We start from the raw sequence: 19529 nt of genomic DNA, 5'->3' as shown, positions 1-19529 counted from the left end.
ATGAAGATCAAGTGCAATAACTGTAGTATTAATAACAGAACCAAACCCAGGGTTTTTATGAGCGAGCCATCTAACTGGTCAAGTTTACTGTGACCATGGAACGAGCTCAACTAAAACCCTTCTTCGATGTATGTAATTTCACTGTTCGCTAAAACTGCCCAACACACAACAGTCTACTCACGTTGAAATGCTTGAACTCATTGGTACAGCCAACATCCAAGCTGATCCTCGTTGTGCCGTGATAGCACGTACAGTTCTTGCCCACACCTCGGACGCTGAATGACATGCACCTGTAGTCTCTGTCACACAGGACCCCACATTCAATGGTGCTGACACCCTCAGCTGCTAAGAAGGTGTCTGGTGCTCGGAGAGGATCTCTGCAGGACTCGACTTTAGCGAAGTTGGTATTGCATAATACACCAGGTACAATCACCAAGACAAGAATAGCCCTCATTAGCTAGTACCCGAAAGTTGATCCAGGCAGCTTTTCCACTGAGATCTTGGGAATAAACTAGATATACATGTAAATCCAAATTCATTGTCGTAAGAAGGGAGCGGCCACTTTATAACTGTGGGGTTAGTGGATGAGAATTTTGTGAAAAACATAACTTGGTCCACAAATAACTTCTCATCGGGTAACAACAAAATATAACTGTTCGTTGGACATGTTGGACGTCTTATTAAGTAAAGAATCTTGTAAAGATGGAATTAATTTTGGTCCATCTTACATGGTTACAGATCGGGTGTTTTGAAGCAGTGTCCGAAAGAAAATATCTCATAAAATTTGTAAAATAGCTCCAGATCCCGAACCCCCGAAACTGAAATGGTCGGTTCCTAACTGGATGACGATAAAGCCAACATACAGATATAAGAGCGCAATGATTAGGTGTTCAGAGGAGTAAAGCTGTTGCCCAGACAACACGTTATGTTTACTGTAAACACAAGTACCTGCAACATTAGAAACGCTGGAGATTTTATTGGCCCGTAAAGACGATGGGAACAAAGTCTTGAAGGCGACAATATTTCATGAAAACATTAAAGAAATATGTTCGGTATGTAAACAGGTGCTCAAAAGAAATTATACAGTGGTTTTGACCAAACGTAAAAATAAAACAAAAGCATATATAAATGAACATATGTTTAATTCCAATAGAGCATTCAATTCTACAGCAAATGCACACAATTTCATTTCATACAAAGTCGAAAGTACCGTTTGACTGACACTGAAAGACACGACAGTATCATAGTCTGAACTTTCACACAAGTCTGCCAATGTTGAATCAATAGTGCGTGAACCCATTGATGACGTAGAACGACGAATGACAATAGGCGTAATCCATTGCCATTCCTGAAGGAGACATTGTTCGAGTGGCACTGGTAGTCTTCTGATTTGTCGATCCGGCTAGTCCCATAAGTGTTCTATCGGATTCATGTCAGGAGAACATGCTGGCCACGGCAAACACAGCGTTATGCAGAAAGTCGTTTGTCAATCTTGCTGTATGACGCATTGCGTTAAGGTGTTGGTGGACAATGCCACGTGGTTGCATAAATGGATAAATGGCAGCATATCTGGTCGCAAAACTTCATCCCTGTACATGTATCTGCGAGTAGTCAGGTTGCCATGAATAATCACAAGTTTCGTTTTGAGATCGCCGCAGATCTCTCCCCATTCAATCACACTACCTGCCCCAATTCGTCACTAAACGTTCACCTATCCGTCTGTGAACACGAGTCTGACCGCTATTACTGTTCAGACAAAACCTACTCTCGTCGGTGAACATCACACGTCGCCAATCACGAATCTGCCAACGTCGAACTCACTTAGACCATGTCAATCGACGACGTCGGTTTTGAAGAGTCAGATGCACTCCGAGGTAGGGTCGTCGTGCTCGATTACCATGCTCGACTGTATGTCGACTGATACGGTGTCCTAGTGCCGTCGTAGTCGTTGACGTCAACGTTACAAAACGATTTCTCAGATGAATTGTCCGGATGTGGCGATCATCACCGGAAGTTGTCACGCGTGGTCGACCATTCCTAGGCCTGTCTGTATTGCCTGTTCTGGCAATGGCGGTGTTGTTAGCTCCTTGTTGGGCGATTCCGACAGCTTTCTCTGTTTCGAATTGCCTCAAACGGGGCATATTTTTGTGTTCTTTTTATTACTGTGTTGCTCACGTGTCGCTGCTTTATACCACCGGTTTGCACGTGCATTTCGTGTTACATCAGACAAAGTCGTTTTGGATTTTTTAGGGGATTTGCTAATTTTTGTTCCCGGAAAGGAGGGGTCATTATGGCTCAGTATGATTTTATCACTTCATTTTCATTTTTGTGAATGTTTATGTAATATCTTGCGGTGTATAATTCCTTTTGAGCACTAGCTTATTATTATAGCACAGTTATCTAAAACTTTCAATTTCGATTATCTGTATATGAAGTATTAAAGCTGCAAAACATTCTGTTAATTCTTAACGTCAACGTCAATCTACAAACAGATTTCATTAAAGATTAACCATTTCTTCATGTGGAACACATTTATACCTATGTGCTCCAATTTGCGAGACAAGCTTTCCTTCAGAATTACATACTCACAGTACGTTTCAGAATCCTATCTTTCTGTTTCCATTCCCTTCTGGCCAAACGCAACACTGGTTACAAGATAAGTCCCAAGTACAATGCCTTCAATAGATTCCCGTAGACACACCACTACCCGAGTCATCCATTGAATTGCAAGTCCTGTAATTAGTTGCTTAAAAACTATGCGCCACATAGATTTCAGACACTTAAATTTTGTAGCGAATTGAAATATGAGTCTTCTAAACCATCAACACATATCTCTAGAATTCACTGATCCCTATATTAGATGAACAGTTCTCACGGGCTCAGCGAACTGTCGTTGCAGTGCTTCCACTTACTTAAGATCATTTACTCATGCTCCAAGTGCAACACTCTAAACTGCCTTATCGTCCATTCTTTCTCAATTCAGCGGTGTGGTAGCCTAGTGGTTAAAGCGTCCGCTCGGCACGTAGGAGACTCGGGTTCGATTCCCCACATGGGTACAATGTGTGAAGCCCGTGATATCGCTGAATTATTGCTAAAACCTTAACTCTATTGCCATCTTTCTTTGTAATAATCCATTCCCAGAAGTTTCTCTTCTAACTGTACAATTTATTGATTATGCGTGACACCCCAAGATTGTGAACTGCCATGTCGTTGACCCTCCTCTCCCCCCGGTTAACCCTCATCATGAAGCAAACCTTCCCTTTATCCTTTTCATTGCGACCCAGTCCAATGACTATTGTGTGAATCCTACACAGTTTGACCAGTTATGTCGTAGGCGCCCTTTCAACCATGACTGAAAGTCGATTTGCTTACGACGAAATGTCGATATTTTTGTTTATCACTGGTAGTCGAGATCGTCTCTGACGCTGCAGACACACTGCATATGAAACACGGAATATCTTAAAGCAAGCATCGTTCGGCATAGGTTCATTCGTGGAGTGGAGCGGTGAGGTAGCCTAGTGGTTAAGGCGTTCGCTCGTCATGTCAAAGGCGCGGGTTCGATTCCCCACATGGGTACAATGTGTGAAGCCCATTTCTGGTGTTCCCCCCTTCGTGATATTGCTGGAATATTGCTACAAACGCCGTAAAACCCAACTCACTCATTCATGGAGTAGTGTTGCCACTGGAATGACAGTCACTGTAAACATGACCATATGATGATCAGACAAAATCAGAACGGACACCGTGCCATCACTGGCATCCTATACATGTTTGTTTTACAACATGTCGGTGGCCATACTCTGAACATACGGCCAGCTTCATGGACATTGCTAGGTCACCTTATACACATGACATTGTTCCTTTCTTACCTCAAGTGATGGTAGCAACGCTACCTTGGCCCGCCAAGAGCCCACCAGATTTAAATCCCATACAGCATGTTTTTGGATATTGTCGGTCTCAGAATACACCAGAGATACCATGCAGAAACAAATGTTGAGGCATTGAAAAAAGCCATCCATGAAGAATAGAACGTAATATAGTCAGAGGGGTCAGGAATGTCATTGTAGTTGGCGAAGGGTACACCAGATATTGACATTGTGCTTCGTATTGATTCTTAAGTGATTTCGTGAGGCTTGTATGCCACAAAGTATACACTTGTTAACGCCATACACCCATAGTTATCATCGCAACAAAATAAGTCAATGTATTGCTATGGTTATTGGTAAATATATTGATACTTTGAAATATCTGTGGTGTTGCGATACTTTTTCCATGTGTGTAAATACGTAGACATTCCTACTGCATTTACGGGTATTGACAAGGAAAACCCAAACTGAAGTTTAAGGATTTATTAGCATTAGACAATAATGTAAGCAGTAAGGCTGAATGTAAGCAAGTACTTAGTTGAACTCACACAAAGTATAACAATCTAACAGGCGAATATGTACAGAGAAATAAGATGTGAGATCTCATACACAGCAGAATCGATCTAAATGCACAAAGGATAATATCTACATAGGTTAAAGTGACGCCAGTGTGAACATATTAACCATCTGTTACGTAACCTACGGATTAGAATTGGTCTTCAGCAACCCATGCTTGTCGTAATAGGCGACTAACGGGATCGGGTGGTCAGGCTCGCTGTCTTGGTTGACACATGTCATCGGTTCCCAATTGCGTAGATCGATGATCATGCTGTTGATCACTGGATTGATTTACAGTCTGCCGCCATATAGCTGAAATATTGCTGATTGCGGCGTTAAAAAACAAACCAGCCAACCAATGTTACGAAATCAGCTGGGTCTATCCAGCTGAGCTGCGACACGGGTCTTCGAACCGCAGCGGTACAGAGATCCAGTTCCCAGAGTAAGATCATAATTATTTAGTCTATATGTTTTTATACCATGCTTTAGCAAACTCCGCACGAGTAGCCAAGACTAGAAATTGTGTTTTATATCATACATGTACAGTATTTGCACCTTACGAACATGTATAATGTACAGGGCGGTGTGATAACCTTGTTATTAAGGCGATCGCTCTTCACGCGAGAGACCGGGTTTGATTCAAGAGGTACAATAGCGTCCGTTTTGCTGTGATAGTATTGAAAATGCATATCACTCATTGTTTTGAGTATAATAATACATCAAGTAGGTATTTAGTTACCGCCTGAACGGTTACTTAAACATGTACACAGGGACGCAGTACAGACACACGGCAGTCTGAAGCTCGTCACATGCGACTGCACAATTCTTGCATTAAATGTCATCCGTTCGTCAAATCGTAGCGTGTCACCTTCGTCGGGGAATGTTGGTGAACACTTCAGAATCAAGCAAATTTGGTGTTGGAAACACGGCTGATTCCTGGTTCAACTAAGGGAAGTAACTCAAACCAATGGATTAATCTTCTTCTATGTATATTTCTATCTTGACGGGAGCCTTGTTGTCAGCATGTGGCCATGTCAGCGACGTTGGGTCACTGGTCTGGTCGACCACCGACAGTGGCTGTGGCTGACCGGTGGGATTGTATGTATAACAACCGTTGAACCACCATCCTGACTGGCTGATGTTGGGGCAGTTGGAGCCGGAATTATCGTTGTCGTAGGTAGAAAAGGGGATCCCAATGGAGTTTACTAGTCCGTCCATCAGCTGCCGATTATTGGTATCCCAGATGTTTGGTGATGAGGAACTATAAGTGAATTTGTAGAGCTCTCCCTCCCCGTAAGCCTGTAAACAGAACAAAACATTTGTAAAACTACGTTTAAAACTATGAATACACAATTTAGAAAGTGGTCAGATGTAACAAATGGTTTGTTTAGTATTACACTTTCTTTGTTGAAGCCGCGGAGGCTGAGCGGGTTAGGCGGCTGACTTTGTGTGCTGGCGATTAAGAAAGTGTAATCCCAAATATAACATATGTTACGTTAAAAGCTATTTTACCAATCTCTTGGAGTGAGTAAGTTTGTTTAACACCATTTACTGTTGTTATATGCGGGCGTTTCATTTCGATTTTGCAGGAAAGTCCAACATATGTCTGACGTTTAAAACTTTGGTAAAATCCATGCTTACGGTTAGGGCTGACAAACCTAGATTCGAATCCAGGATCAACGGTTTCTCGGGTGACCAAAGTACGCAAATGTGAACAACGAATTTCGGCGTCTTAGCTTCCTGGGCCGGTCGTATAATAATACAGACAAGGAGAAGGTCAGAACATATACTGACTTAGTGAAACGCTGATCTCGGTCGTAGGTCAGATCTATCACTGATAGTCAAGTTGATGTAGAGGGAAAATGGCGTTTACCAGGTGGAGAAATCAATAATAACTTGCGCCGACAAACCAAGACGCATATGCGGGAATATGGGGATAAGAACCAGCGATCATTTTAAAATAATTTATATGTATACCATTCAGGAAATGCCACAATATACATTTAATGAAACCATTTATGTCGGTGTAGTTCATATACGTTTAATTTCCGCAACTGACCCACAACACTCGGTCAATGGTAGATAGCTGTAACTAAAATGAAGATCTTCTGAACAGATGAAGATCTTCTGAACAGATGAAGAACTTCTGAACAGAGCGTGCGACAAAATGTGTGAGTGTTTGCGACACCTATAATCGTTGATCGTGCAGGTAATTTTTTGTATATTTTTACATAAGTCTAATAAAGTTGTAGCTCTCCATTTCATGTTCACATCGTATTGCTTTGGCGGCTGTACTTAAAAGGTCATACTTTGGAGAGTGAGTGAGTGAGTGAGTGAGTGAGTGAGTGAGTGAGTGAGTCGTAACGCCGGTTTTCAAAGTAAGTCGGTTTCATCACGCCTTGAAATGATCATCAAAGTGACGCAGGTCTTACGGTCACGCTGATGAAACCCAATGACATAGGAATCATTATCAGCGGATCTCTGGCCATCGTCTACGTGGCCAACCGACAAGAGCGTCGGTCATGAAATCGGAATGCTGGTTCGAATTGACCATGATATATCTGGTTTCACTTGTTTACTAACTGGTGCTCGTCAATAGGGCGGTATTTCAATAACTGTTCGAGACATCATACCCTGTCAGAGCAGTGTGACCATGTTAAACTGCTGCATAGTATATCCGTTGTTTAGCACTTTAAAAACACACACAAACACACACAAACACTGCACGTACGTGCATGCTGCAATATACGTGCAATATCTTGACGCAATTTTCAACTCCACTTCACATCACTACTATCCATCACCATTAACTGCATGCATGACACTCAACTCTATCCTCTTCGACTATGACATACAGGTACCTTAAATACGTTATAGAAATGTTGCCTCCAATGCAGTGATCCATAGTCTTGGAAATATGCCATAACGACAAACTTATGATCTCGATTTGTGGTCACTCTGTGCAGCATTTCCAGTCCCGCCCAGTAGTTTCCTGAAGAAACCAAACAGCTCTTGTAAATACGTAACAGACAAAGACAATTTTGAACTAAGCTAACCTAATTCTCTGAATGCACAATGAAAACGGTCAAACGTAACATATGATATATTTAGAATTACACTTTCTCAGTAAAGCACATATTCTAGAGATCGTTCTGTGGCACCCACTGCGGCTCCCATAAAAATGGAAGTGTGATACCGGGTAATGAGGAACACTTTTTATGGATAGACAACTTCTTTATTGTCACAGATGCGACCAATGCTTGTCATAAGAGGCGACGAACGGGATCTGGTAGTCAGGCACGCTGACTTGGTTGACACATGTCATCGTATCCCAATTGCGTAGATCGATGCTCATGCCGTTGGTCACTTGATTATCTGGTACGGACCGCCGTTATTTACAGACCGCCGTCTTATAGATGGACTATTTCTGAGTGCGGCGTAAAACTAAACTCGGTTTCGGTGTAGATACTAATACCATTATCAACGTCATTTACTTGATAACGGTGTTAGGATCTACATAGAAACTTATCGCATCTATTGCAATAAAGACGTTGTCTATCCATAAAAAGTGTTCCTCTTCACCAGCTTGATAACGGGTGGTCTAGATCTAGTCCAGGTACTTTGTGTACCCAACTGTAAACTGGCACGGCTCCCATGGCAATAGCTGTGAATATATACTAGCCACATAAAGAAACTGTGCATTGTCAAAATATTATCCCAGTTGATAAGTACGATAACAATGTCAAAGGTACATATAAACTTTAATGGAGGGATCATGAGACCATAACAAGTCGGGAGAATTTCAATTGAAAAGTCAATCACAATGACGTCACGAGTCCACAAGCGGGACAGGGGTCAAACGACCATGTCACAAGCTAAATAACGGGTATGTCCACCATCGGCATTGAGAACAGCAGTGCATCGACGACGCATAGAGCCTATCAAACGTGCAAGGAAGGCTTGTGGGATGTCACGCCAGATTATCTCAGGTTCTGTTGCAAGGTCAAGGACGTTATCTGGCGGATGAGGTAGACGGTGTAGACGTCGATCCATCTCGTCCCAAACATGCTCTATCGGGAGAGATCCGGTGAATTTGCAGGCCAAGGCAGTAAGTCAACGTTGTGGTGTTGCAAGAAATCCATAGCAACCCTTGCCGTATGAGGGCGGCCATTGTCCTGTTGGAATGTTAACCCAGGGCCATGACGTTGCAGAAAAGGAATTGCCACAGGTCAAAGAATCTGATCCATGTAGCCCACACCAGTTAAGTTGCCCTGAACAATCACTCAAAGGAGTGCTTTGTCGTGCTGTTATTCCACCCCAAATCATCACGGAACCACCACCAAAGCGATTCCTCTCCAAGACGCAGGCTGTGCATAACTATGGGAAATGTTAAACCTGGACTCATCTGTAAAACAACATTTCTCCACCAAAACAAGGGTCTGCGGACATGATTTCGGCACCACATTCGGCGAGCTTGTCGATGACGTTGTGTCAGGATAGGCCGTATGGCGGGACGTCGTGGTCTGATCCCATGATGACGTAAACGTTGTCGAACTGTGTTGGGGTGGATACGGCGAAGTCCTGGGATGGTTCGGGGAGTCATCACTGCTGTCTGTAACCTGTGGCGAAGATGGGTCACCCTTATCCATATGTCCTGTCTTGACGTTGTTGCACGTGGACGTCCAGAACGTGGCCGATCGATGACGTCATTTGTGTTCTGGTAGCGTCTCACCAGTGCAGAAATGGTGTTCCGGTGGCAGTGGAAATGTGCAGCCACTTGTCGTTGAGACATTCCCCCACGGACCATCCCATTGGCCTCATGACGTTGTCCAGACGTGAGCTTTGGCATGCTATGCGTTTCAATAGCCGTTTAATTTTTTGAACGATCGCATGGGCAGGGGTTGAGCCGTAAAACCCAACTCACTCATTCATGGAGTAGTGTTGCCACTGGAATGACAGTCACTGTAAACATGACCATATGATGATCAGACAAAATCAGAACGGACACCGTGCCATCACTGGCATCCTATACATGTTTGTTTTACAACATGTCGGTGGCCATACTCTGAACATACGGCCAGCTTCATGGACATTGCTAGGTCACCTTATACACATGACATTGTTCCTTTCTTACCTCAAGTGATGGTAGCAACGCTACCTTGGCCCGCCAAGAGCCCACCAGATTTAAATCCCATACAGCATGTTTTTGGATATTGTCGGTCTCAGAATACACCAGAGATACCATGCAGAAACAAATGTTGAGGCATTGAAAAAGCCATCCATGAAGAATAGAACGTAATATAGTCAGAGGGGTCAGGAATGTCATTGTAGTTGGCGAAGGTACACCAGATATTGACATTGTGCTTCGTATTGATTCTTAAGTGATTTCTGTGAGGCTTGTATGCCACAAAGTATACACTTGTTAACGCCATACACCCATAGTTATCATCGCAACAAAATAAGTCAATGTATTGCTATGGTTATTGGTAAATATATTGATACTTTGAAATATCTGTGGTGTTGCGATACTTTTCCATGTGTGTAAATACGTAGACATTCCTACTGCATTTACGGTATTGACAAGGAAAACCCAAACTGAAGTTTAAGGATTTATTAGCATTAGACAATAATGTAAGCAGTAAGGCTGAATGTAAGCAAGTACTTAGTTGAACTCACACAAAGTATAACAATCTAACAGGCGAATATGTACAGAGAAATAAGATGTGAGATCTCATACACAGCAGAATCGATCTAAATGCACAAAGGATAATATCTACATAGGTTAAAGTGACGCCAGTGTGAACATATTAACCATCTGTTACGTAACCTACGGATTAGAATTGGTCTTCAGCAACCCATGCTTGTCGTAATAGGCGACTAACGGGATCGGGTGGTCAGGCTCGCTGTCTTGGTTGACACATGTCATCGGTTCCCAATTGCGTAGATCGATGATCATGCTGTTGATCACTGGATTGATTTACAGTCTGCCGCCATATAGCTGAAATATTGCTGATTGCGGCGTTAAAAAACAAACCAGCCAACCAATGTTACGAAATCAGCTTGGTCTATCCAGCTGAGCTGCGACACGGGTCTTCGAACCGCAGCGGTACAGAGATCCAGTTCCCAGAGTAAGATCATAATTATTTAGTCTTTATACTCTTTATACCATGCTTTAGCAAACCCCGCACGAGTAGCCAAGGCTAGAAATTGTGTTTTATATGATACATGTACAGTATTTGCACCTTATGAACATGTATTATGTACAGGGCGGTGGGATAACATTGTCATTAAAGCGATCGCTCTTCACGCGAGAGACCGGGTTTGATTCCCCAAATAGGTACAATAGCGTCCGTTTTCGCTGTGATAGTATTGAAAATGCATATCACTCATTGTTTTGAGTATAATAATACATCAAGTAGGTATTTAGTTACCGCCTGAAAAGTTACTTAAACATGTACACAAGGAAGCAGTAGACACACGGCAGTCTGAAGTTGGTCACATGCGACTGCACAATTCTTGCATTAAATGTCATCCGTTCGTCAAATCGCAGCGTGTCACCTTCGTCGGGGAATGTTTGGTGAACACTTCAGAATCAAGCAAATTTGGTGTTGGAAACACGGCTGATTCCTGGTTCAACTAAGGGAAGTAACTCAAACCAAAGGATTAATCTTCTTCTATGTATATTTCTATCTTGACGGGAGCCTTGTTGTCAGCATGTGGCCATGTCAGCGACGTTGGGTCACTGGTCTGGTCGACCACCGACAGTGGCTGTGGCTGACCGGTGGGATTGTATGTATAACAACCGTTGAACCACCATCCAGACTGGCTGATGTTGGGGCAGTTGGAGCCGGAATTATCGTTGTCGTAGGTAGAAAAGGGGATCCCAATGGAGTTTACTAGTCCGTCCATCAGCTGCCGATTATTGGTATCCCAGATGTTTGGTGATGAGGAACTATAAGTGAATTTGTAGAGCTCTCCCTCCCCGTAAGCCTGTAAACAGAACAAAACATTTGTAAAACTACGTTTAAAACTATGAATACACAATTTAGAAAGTGGTCAGATGTAACAAAGGGTTTGTTTAGTATTACACTTTCTTTGTTGAAGCCGCGGAGGCTGAGCGGGTTAGGCGGCTGACTTTGTGTGCTGGCGATTAAGAAAGTGTAATCCCAAATATAACATATGTTACGTTAAAAGCTATTTTACCAATCTCTTGGAGTGAGTAAGTTTGTTTAACACCATTTACTGTTATATGCGGGCGTTTCATTTCGATTTTGCAGGAAAGTCCAAAATGTGTCAGACGTTTAAAACTTTGGTGAAATCCATGTGTACGGTTAGGGCTGACAAATCTAGATTCGAATCCAGGATCAACGGTTTCTCGGGTGGCCAAAGTACGCAAATTTGAACAACGAACTTCGGCGTCTTAGCTTCCTGGGCCGGTCGTATAATACTACAGACAAGGAGAAGGTCAGAACATATACTGACTTAGTGAAACGCTGATCTCGGTCGTCGGCCGGTTCTCTCAATGATAGTCAAGTTGATGTAGAGGGAAAATGGCGTTTACCAGGTGGAGAAATCAATAATAACTTGTTCCGACAAACCAAGACGCATATGCGGGAATATGGGGATAAGAACCAGCGATCATATTAAAATAATTTATATGTATACCATTCAGGAAATGCCACAATATACATTTAATGAAACCATTTATGTCGGTGTAGTTCATATACGTTTAATTTCCGCAACTGACCCACAACACTCGGTCAATGGTAGATAGCTGTAACTAAAATGAAGATCTTCTGAACAGATGAAGATCTTCTGAACAGATGAAGAACTTCTGAACAGAGCGTGCGACAAAATGTGTGAGTGTTTGCGACACCTATAATCGTTGATCGTGCAGGTAATTTTTTGTATATTTTTACATAAGTCTAATAAAGTTGTAGCTCTCCATTTCATGTTCACATCGTATTGCTTTGGCGGCTGTACTTAAAAGGTCATACTTTGGAGAGTGAGTGAGTGAGTGAGTGAGTCGTAACGCCGGTTTTCAAAGTAAGTCGGTTTCATCACGCCTTGAAATGATCATCAAAGTGACGCAGGTCTTACGGTCACGCTGATGAAACCCAATGACATAGGAATCATTATCAGCGGATCTCTGGCCATCGTCTACGTGGCCAACCGACAAGAGCGTCGGTCATGAAATCGGAATGCTGGTTCGAATTGACCATGATATATCTGGTTTCACTTGTTTACTAACTGGTGCTCGTCAATAGGCGGTATTTCAATAACTGTTCAAGACATCATACCCTGTCAGAGCAGTGTGACCATGTTAAACTGCTGCATAGTATATCCGTTGTTTAGCACTTTAAAAACACACACAAACACTGCACGTACGTGCATGCTGCAATATACGTGCAATATCTTGACGCAATTTTCAACTCCACTTCACATCACTACTATCCATCACCATTAACTGCATGCGTGACACTCAACTCTATCCTCTTCGACTATGACATACAGGTACCTTAAATACGTTATAGAAATGTTGCCTCCAATGCAGTGATCCATAGTCTTGGAAATATGCCATAACGACAAACTTATGATCTCGATTTGTGGTCACTCTGTGCAGCATTTCCAGTCCCGCCCAGTAGTTTCCTGAAGAAACCAAACAGCTCTTGTAAATACGTAACAGACAAAGACAATTTTGAACTAAGCTAACCTAATTCTCTGAATGCACAATGAAAACGGTCAAACGTAACATATGATATATTTAGAATTACACTTTCTCAGTAAAGCACATATTCTAGAGATCGTTCTGTGGCACCCACTGCGGCTCTCATAAAAATGGAAGTCTGATACCGGGTAAAGAGGAACACCTTTTATGGATAGACAACTTCTTTATTGTCACAGATGCGACCAATGCTTGTCATAAGAGGGATCTGGTAGTCAGGCACGCTGACTTGGTTGACACATGTCATCGTATCCCAATTGCGTAGATCGATGCTCATGCCGTTGGTCACTTGATTATCTGGTACGGACCGCCGTTATTTACAGACCGCCGTCTTATAGATGGACTATTTCTGAGTGCGGCGTAAAACTAAACTCGGTTTCGGTGTAGATACTAATACCATTATCAACGTCATTTACTTGATAACGGTGTTAGGATCTACATAGAAACATCGCATCTATTGCAATAAAGACGTTGTCTATCCATAAAAAAGTGTTCCTCTTCACCAGCTTGATAACGGGTGGTCTAGATCTAGTCCAGGTACTTTGTGTACCCAACTGTAAACTGGCACGGCTCCCATGGCAATAGCTGTGAATATATACTAGCCACATAAAGAAACTGTGCATTGTCAAAATATTATCCCAGTTGATAAGTACGATAACAATGTCAAAGGTACATATAAACTTTAATGGAGGGATCATGAGACCATAACAAGTCGGGAGAATTTCAATTGAAAAGTCAATCACAATGACGTCACGAGTCCACAAGCGGGACAGGGGGTCAAACGACCATGTCACAAGCTAAATAACGGGTATGTCCACCATCGGCATTGAGAACAGCAGTGCATCGACGACGCATAGAGCCTATCAAACGTGCAAGGAAGGCTTGTGGGATGTCACGCCAGATTATCTCAGGTTCTGTTGCAAGGTCAAGGACGTTATCTGGCGGATGAGGTAGACGGTGTAGACGTCGATCCATCTCGTCCCAAACATGCTCTATCGGGGAGAGATCCGGTGAATTTGCAGGCCAAGGCAGTAAGTCAACGTTGTGGTGTTGCAAGAAATCCATAGCAACCCTTGCCGTATGAGGGCGGCCATTGTCCTGTTGGAATGTTAACCCAGGGCCATGACGTTGCAGAAAAGGAATTGCCACAGGTCAAAGAATCTGATCCATGTAGCCCACACCAGTTAAGTTGCCCTGAACAATCACTAAAGGAGTGCTTTGTCGTGCTGTTATTCCACCCCAAATCATCACGGAACCACCACCAAAGCGATTCCTCTCCAAGACGCAGGCTGTGCATAACTATGGGAAATGTTAAACCTGGACTCATCTGTAAAAACAACATTTCTCCACCAAAACAAGGGTCTGCGGACATGATTTCGGCACCACATTCGGCGAGCTTGTCGATGACGTTGTGTCAGGATAGGCCGTATGGCGGGACGTCGTGGTCTGATCCCATGATGACGTAAACGTTGTCGAACTGTGTTGGGGTGGATACGGCGAAGTCCTGGGATGGTTCGGGCAGTCATCACTGCTGTCTGTAACCTGTGGCGAAGATGGGTCACCCTTATCCATATGTCCTGTCTTGACGTTGTTGCACGTGGACGTCCAGAACGTGGCCGATCGATGACGTCATTTGTGTTCTGGTAGCGTCTCACCAGTGCAGAAATGGTGTTCCGGTGGCAGTGGAAATGTGCAGCCACTTGTCGTTGAGACATTCCCCCACGGACCATCCCAATGGCCTCATGACGTTGTCCAGACGTGAGCTTTGGCATGCTATGCGTTTCAATAGCCGTTTAATTTTTTGAACGATCGCATGGGCAGGGGTTGAGCTTTCCAAAGTGATAGTATTGTGTGGCCTTCATTTGCTCTGTTTATCTTTCCCGGAATGCACGTGCAACAACGTATTGCACGTCTCAAGGACGTACCCACTGACGTCACGGAACGTGGTACGTGCATGCATGTTGGATACATGTCACTGATCTCTGAGTTTAAATCCTTATGTGTCTACACAGGTTTGATAAATTTAGATTTTAAATTTTTGTATGCACAGTTTCTTTATGTGCCTAGCATATATGCCTTTTGTGAGGTGGTCAAATGTAACATATCTTATATTTCTATATTTACTGAGGAAGAGTAACCCCAAATGTAACAAATATAACCTGATTTTTGTTCCATACACATAATACTGGACTATATATGTCAATAGATACTAATAGACGACTCATAGCTACAATATGGTACAAAATGTTACACCTTCCAATTCATATGAATCAAATATAGAATGTGAATGAAATAAACAAAAGCAAGTGAGCTATCAGAAATCAGTCATCCGTCCTAACATGATATATCATTTTACTATCATTACAACAACATTCGGGAGCAAACAGTTGTTGCTCAGGTATTATCGTCACTAAGGCTGCTTGGGACGATTGGCGAGTTTCATAAGTCATCTTGATTTATTATCGTACCTTATCCTAACACCGTATTTAGAACATTGTGTGATAATAGATCATGTCCTGCAACATAGGCAAAATCAATTTCAGAGTTTTGAAGCTGCTCTCACTGTTTAACTATGACTTTGGCAGTTTTGATCCTTTTGAAACAAACATAACCTTAGTTGGTCAAAGCTGGTATTCAAGACCCATGTATTGCAATAAGTTTATAAAGTATTATCTTGCTTTTCTAGACTAATCACTGACTCTGAGAAAACGATATAGATTACAATCTGGATACAACTGAACACCTTTTGTGCATGAACATTTAATCCCACGCTGTGACTCACAGTAGTTCGTTCATGAAAAACGAAAATAGATAGGGGCTTAGGACAAATCCTTGCCTAACACAAACAGGATAATGATATACATCTGTAAGAACATTGTTATATGTACAAACGCAGGCTTTAACGATTTTATAAATGTGTTGGTCGTGCAACACTTCAACTCTACCCACCATTCTCCTCCAGATCTCCAAAACCATGCTTGTACTCTTCCCAAGGTCTTGCAAAATCGACTTCAGGCAGATCAAAACCTCTGCGCATGAAGAAGGTAATTCCCTTGTACACCATTTTACAGAACACCTTGTATTTCACGAGGGAATTGTTGGGCTGAATGTAAAACAGGCCTTCTTGGCCGGTATAGTGATCAGTGTAGCGGCCCTCTGAGCAATCTGCAATGAGAACTGAGCATCCTTCAGCCTGCTGGGTGAAAGTCATACTTAGCCCTAGTCTGTACATATATTTAGAAACTTCTTTCATGAATATAAAATGTACTTGCTTTTCCTAAAACAACATATTCTATAAACGGCAAATATCCTTTGGTGGGCAAGGCCATACGGACATCTGCTGAGTGGTTGATTTTGGTTTAACGAGGATTTGAGCTGGATGCTAGAGGAGGACCCGAAGTGATACATGTCTTGACTAAATCTTGATGAAACCTTCGAGTACGGGTACCGTTCTTAACAATTCCAAAGACCATATCAAGGTCGAATTTTGGATTCGAACCAACGATAATGGAGGTGGCCATTCTTTGTATTGTCTCTTATGTGCCTTCTGAAATCGTGGCTCACTTAGATTCGGTTCATACTTGAACAGACTTCATCACGCCTATCAATTGTTCAGTCTTAACTTTGTACGCAGTTCCTGTGGCATACTGATCATTTGACAAAGGACATGTTTTACATATTTTAAGATAAAAACATGATTATGATTGAAGTATGTGTAGTATATATCATGTACAGTTACCTTGCATCAGGCGGTCACACCATTTGCCAATGTAACCATGGAAACATCTGCATCCATAAGTGACATTTACGAACGTCCCTTCATTCTGACACTGGTAGGCATAGCCCTGCACAACAAATATATGTGACATCTTTAAGATACATTATCCTGGTCGACCGGTAAAAGCAACAATATAAAAAGGCCAAAGGTCGGATGTCGAATCTGTCTGAAAACCACTAAATGTTACAAAGACAGATGCAGTAGATATGACTTTGGAAATATTGCAACACCTAGTATGTTTAAACCCCTTGAGCCACTTATATTCATATAATAATTATGTTTGTTTGTGTGATTACTTTGGCCCTTCGGGGGCATCCAACGTCTATTTTAGATATGCACGTGTATAGCAGTTGGCTGAGATAATTCCACATCTGTAAAGATTAAGATTGATTATCTCCCCATCCCAAGGTGGACGAATGGGATTGGGTGGTCAGACTAGCTGACTGGGCTGATACATATCATCGTATCATGACTACGTAGGTCGATGCGCATAACATCAATCACAGGATTGTCTGGTTCAGAGTCAATTATTTACGCATCGCCGTCATATAGCGGGAATGTTGCGGCGAAACAACAAACTAACTAACAATCAAACAAACATGAGTGAGTGAGCGAGTTTAGTTTTAGGCCGCTTTAGCAATATTACACCAGAAGTATGCTTCACACATTGTACCCATGTGGGGAATCGAACCCGGGTCTTGGCGGGACGAGCGAACGCTTTTACCACTGGGCTACCCCGCCGCCTCCAAACAAACATGAGCAACGATCCACGAAACTCGGATTCGAGAACATGTCATTAACCATGTTATCGAGTTGGACCACCTGATCCATTTAGACGGTTCGTTCAACAACACTACCCTGAATCCCTTTGACAGGCAACAGGATCATCTACTTACATTGAAATGTCTGTACGTCTGATCAGGGCACTCCCCGTCTTCCTGCCTCCTGTCAGAGTTCAGATAACAAGTGAAGTCATGGTCCTCCTGTTTGACACTGAAGGATTCACACCTGTGGTCTCTCGCGCACAGTATTCCACAGGCTGTGATGCTGAGTCCTGGGATTGTTTGGTAGGTATTGGCGGAAACGGCTGGGTTGTAACACGAGTCGACGTAGGTGAAGTTCATATCGGCCACGACAACGGGTGTCATCACCACAGCAATGAAAAAACTCAGCATTCTCAAATTGTGCAATCTGTTTAACAAAACTGGTCTTAAATGATTTACGGTTATGTACATGTTAATAGACTGATATTAATAAATGAATGCCTGAAAATCGGAAATGCCGTGAATATTGGCAATAAAAATACACACGATTCATAACTTTAAAAATGTAGAATTGTATAAATATTGCTGTAAAAAATGTATAACACTGTTATGGAAACTACATTACTTGAAGCCTAAATTGAACAAATTAATTAATAATAGCTCAATAATACATTTAAATCTCAGGAACAAAATGACTATGTATATGTTACAAATATCTGTACAACTGCCCATTGCATGCACAGGGCGGGTCGTTTGCCTTATGCGTGCAATGGGCAATAGAGCTGTCCCAGTGCTTGCAATGTGCAGACAATTATTTGCTCATTGCATGAAATGGGCAAAAGTTGTGAATGAAAAATATTTCTCCAAATATTTCACAAGTAGTATAGGGAATGGGGGTTTTGGACCAGTTCCAACCAAAGCCTCTGCAAAGCCTTATTTCACAAGTAAGGCTTTGGTCGGACCCTTAGCTCTTGCTACCATTACCCCTACTATGAAAAAGTTTGGGACGATAGCGGGACCTCCTAGCCGCACCGGGGCATGGCTGGGGTGTGTTGGTATCCTGGGGCACCGCTATGCTGTGTTGACTGGAGGTAACACTGTGCCGTACGGTACGATCAATAATTCCGCTCTTACAAACCCCCTACCTGGCCCATCCCTCAAGTAGTACAAGTTAGGCTCGTCTGCTTTGATGTCCACTTTATCTATGTTGTAAGTTTTGACTGACCATATAGGATCGGTGGCTCGCTTACGGCTATCACCCTCGTGTTCCCCCGGCTGGTATAGATACCTCACTAGGGCCCTATCTGGTATCTGTTTCTCTTTTCCACGCAATGGAGCAGCCGACTCTGCTGCTATTGATTTTAGTTTGATAGCGTCTGCCGGTTTCTTGCCGGTGAGACGGGTGACTTCATGGTTGATTGCCGACACCACCTTGGGTAACCTCACAACCCATTCAGTTGATCGTTTTCCCGGGGGTTGCCATCTCCCTCGCATACTGATGCCCGAATAAGCGCTCAGCCAAAGTCCTATTAAATCTCTCAACTATGGCTTGACTGCGATGGGCTCCGGCCGTGCCACGCCTGACCTTTGTATCGTGTTTGTCTAACAGGTGTGACACGACACCCATGAATTCCCGCCCGGGGTCAACTTGCAGCTCTGTTGGCCACGTCAGCGGACTGCGTTTGTATATGCGTTCGAATCCTCTGGCTACCTGGGCAGAATCTTTTGCGGTCAAGGGTTCGGCTTCCTTGTAGCGACTGGCTACGTCCACTACGGTTAAGGCATACTTGTACCTCTTGTCGTGGGGTAGGAATAGGAGGTCTGCCTGGTGAACGCTA

General features: G+C 42.9%; 2 protein-coding genes across 2 annotated transcripts; both read right to left on the bottom strand.

Annotated features, from left to right (window-relative positions):
- Window positions 1-5396: 5396 nt before the first annotated feature.
- On the bottom strand, window positions 5397-6913 carry LOC124266668 (fibrinogen beta chain-like). The gene is made up of 2 exons (XM_046701469.1): window positions 6857-6913; window positions 5397-5723 (listed from the first exon to the last, which is right to left on the bottom strand). The coding sequence occupies exons 1-2, from the start codon at window positions 6911-6913 to the stop codon at window positions 5397-5399; spliced, it is 384 nt and encodes a 127-aa protein (XP_046557425.1).
- Window positions 6914-11087: 4174 nt separating this feature from the next.
- Window positions 11088-18051, bottom strand: LOC124266667 (fibrinogen-like protein 1). Its single transcript, XM_046701467.1, has 5 exons — window positions 17824-18051; window positions 16889-16994; window positions 16099-16314; window positions 12943-13073; window positions 11088-11414 (listed from the first exon to the last, which is right to left on the bottom strand). The coding sequence occupies exons 1-5, from the start codon at window positions 18049-18051 to the stop codon at window positions 11088-11090; spliced, it is 1008 nt and encodes a 335-aa protein (XP_046557423.1).
- Window positions 18052-19529: the final 1478 nt, after the last annotated feature.

The sequence above is a fragment of the Haliotis rubra genome, unplaced genomic scaffold (assembly GCF_003918875.1).
Source record: "Haliotis rubra isolate DU_JTF1 unplaced genomic scaffold, ASM391887v1 Scf127, whole genome shotgun sequence".
Classification (NCBI taxonomy): Eukaryota; Metazoa; Mollusca; class Gastropoda; order Lepetellida; family Haliotidae; genus Haliotis; species Haliotis rubra.
This window is presented reverse-complemented; position numbering and strand designations above follow the sequence as displayed.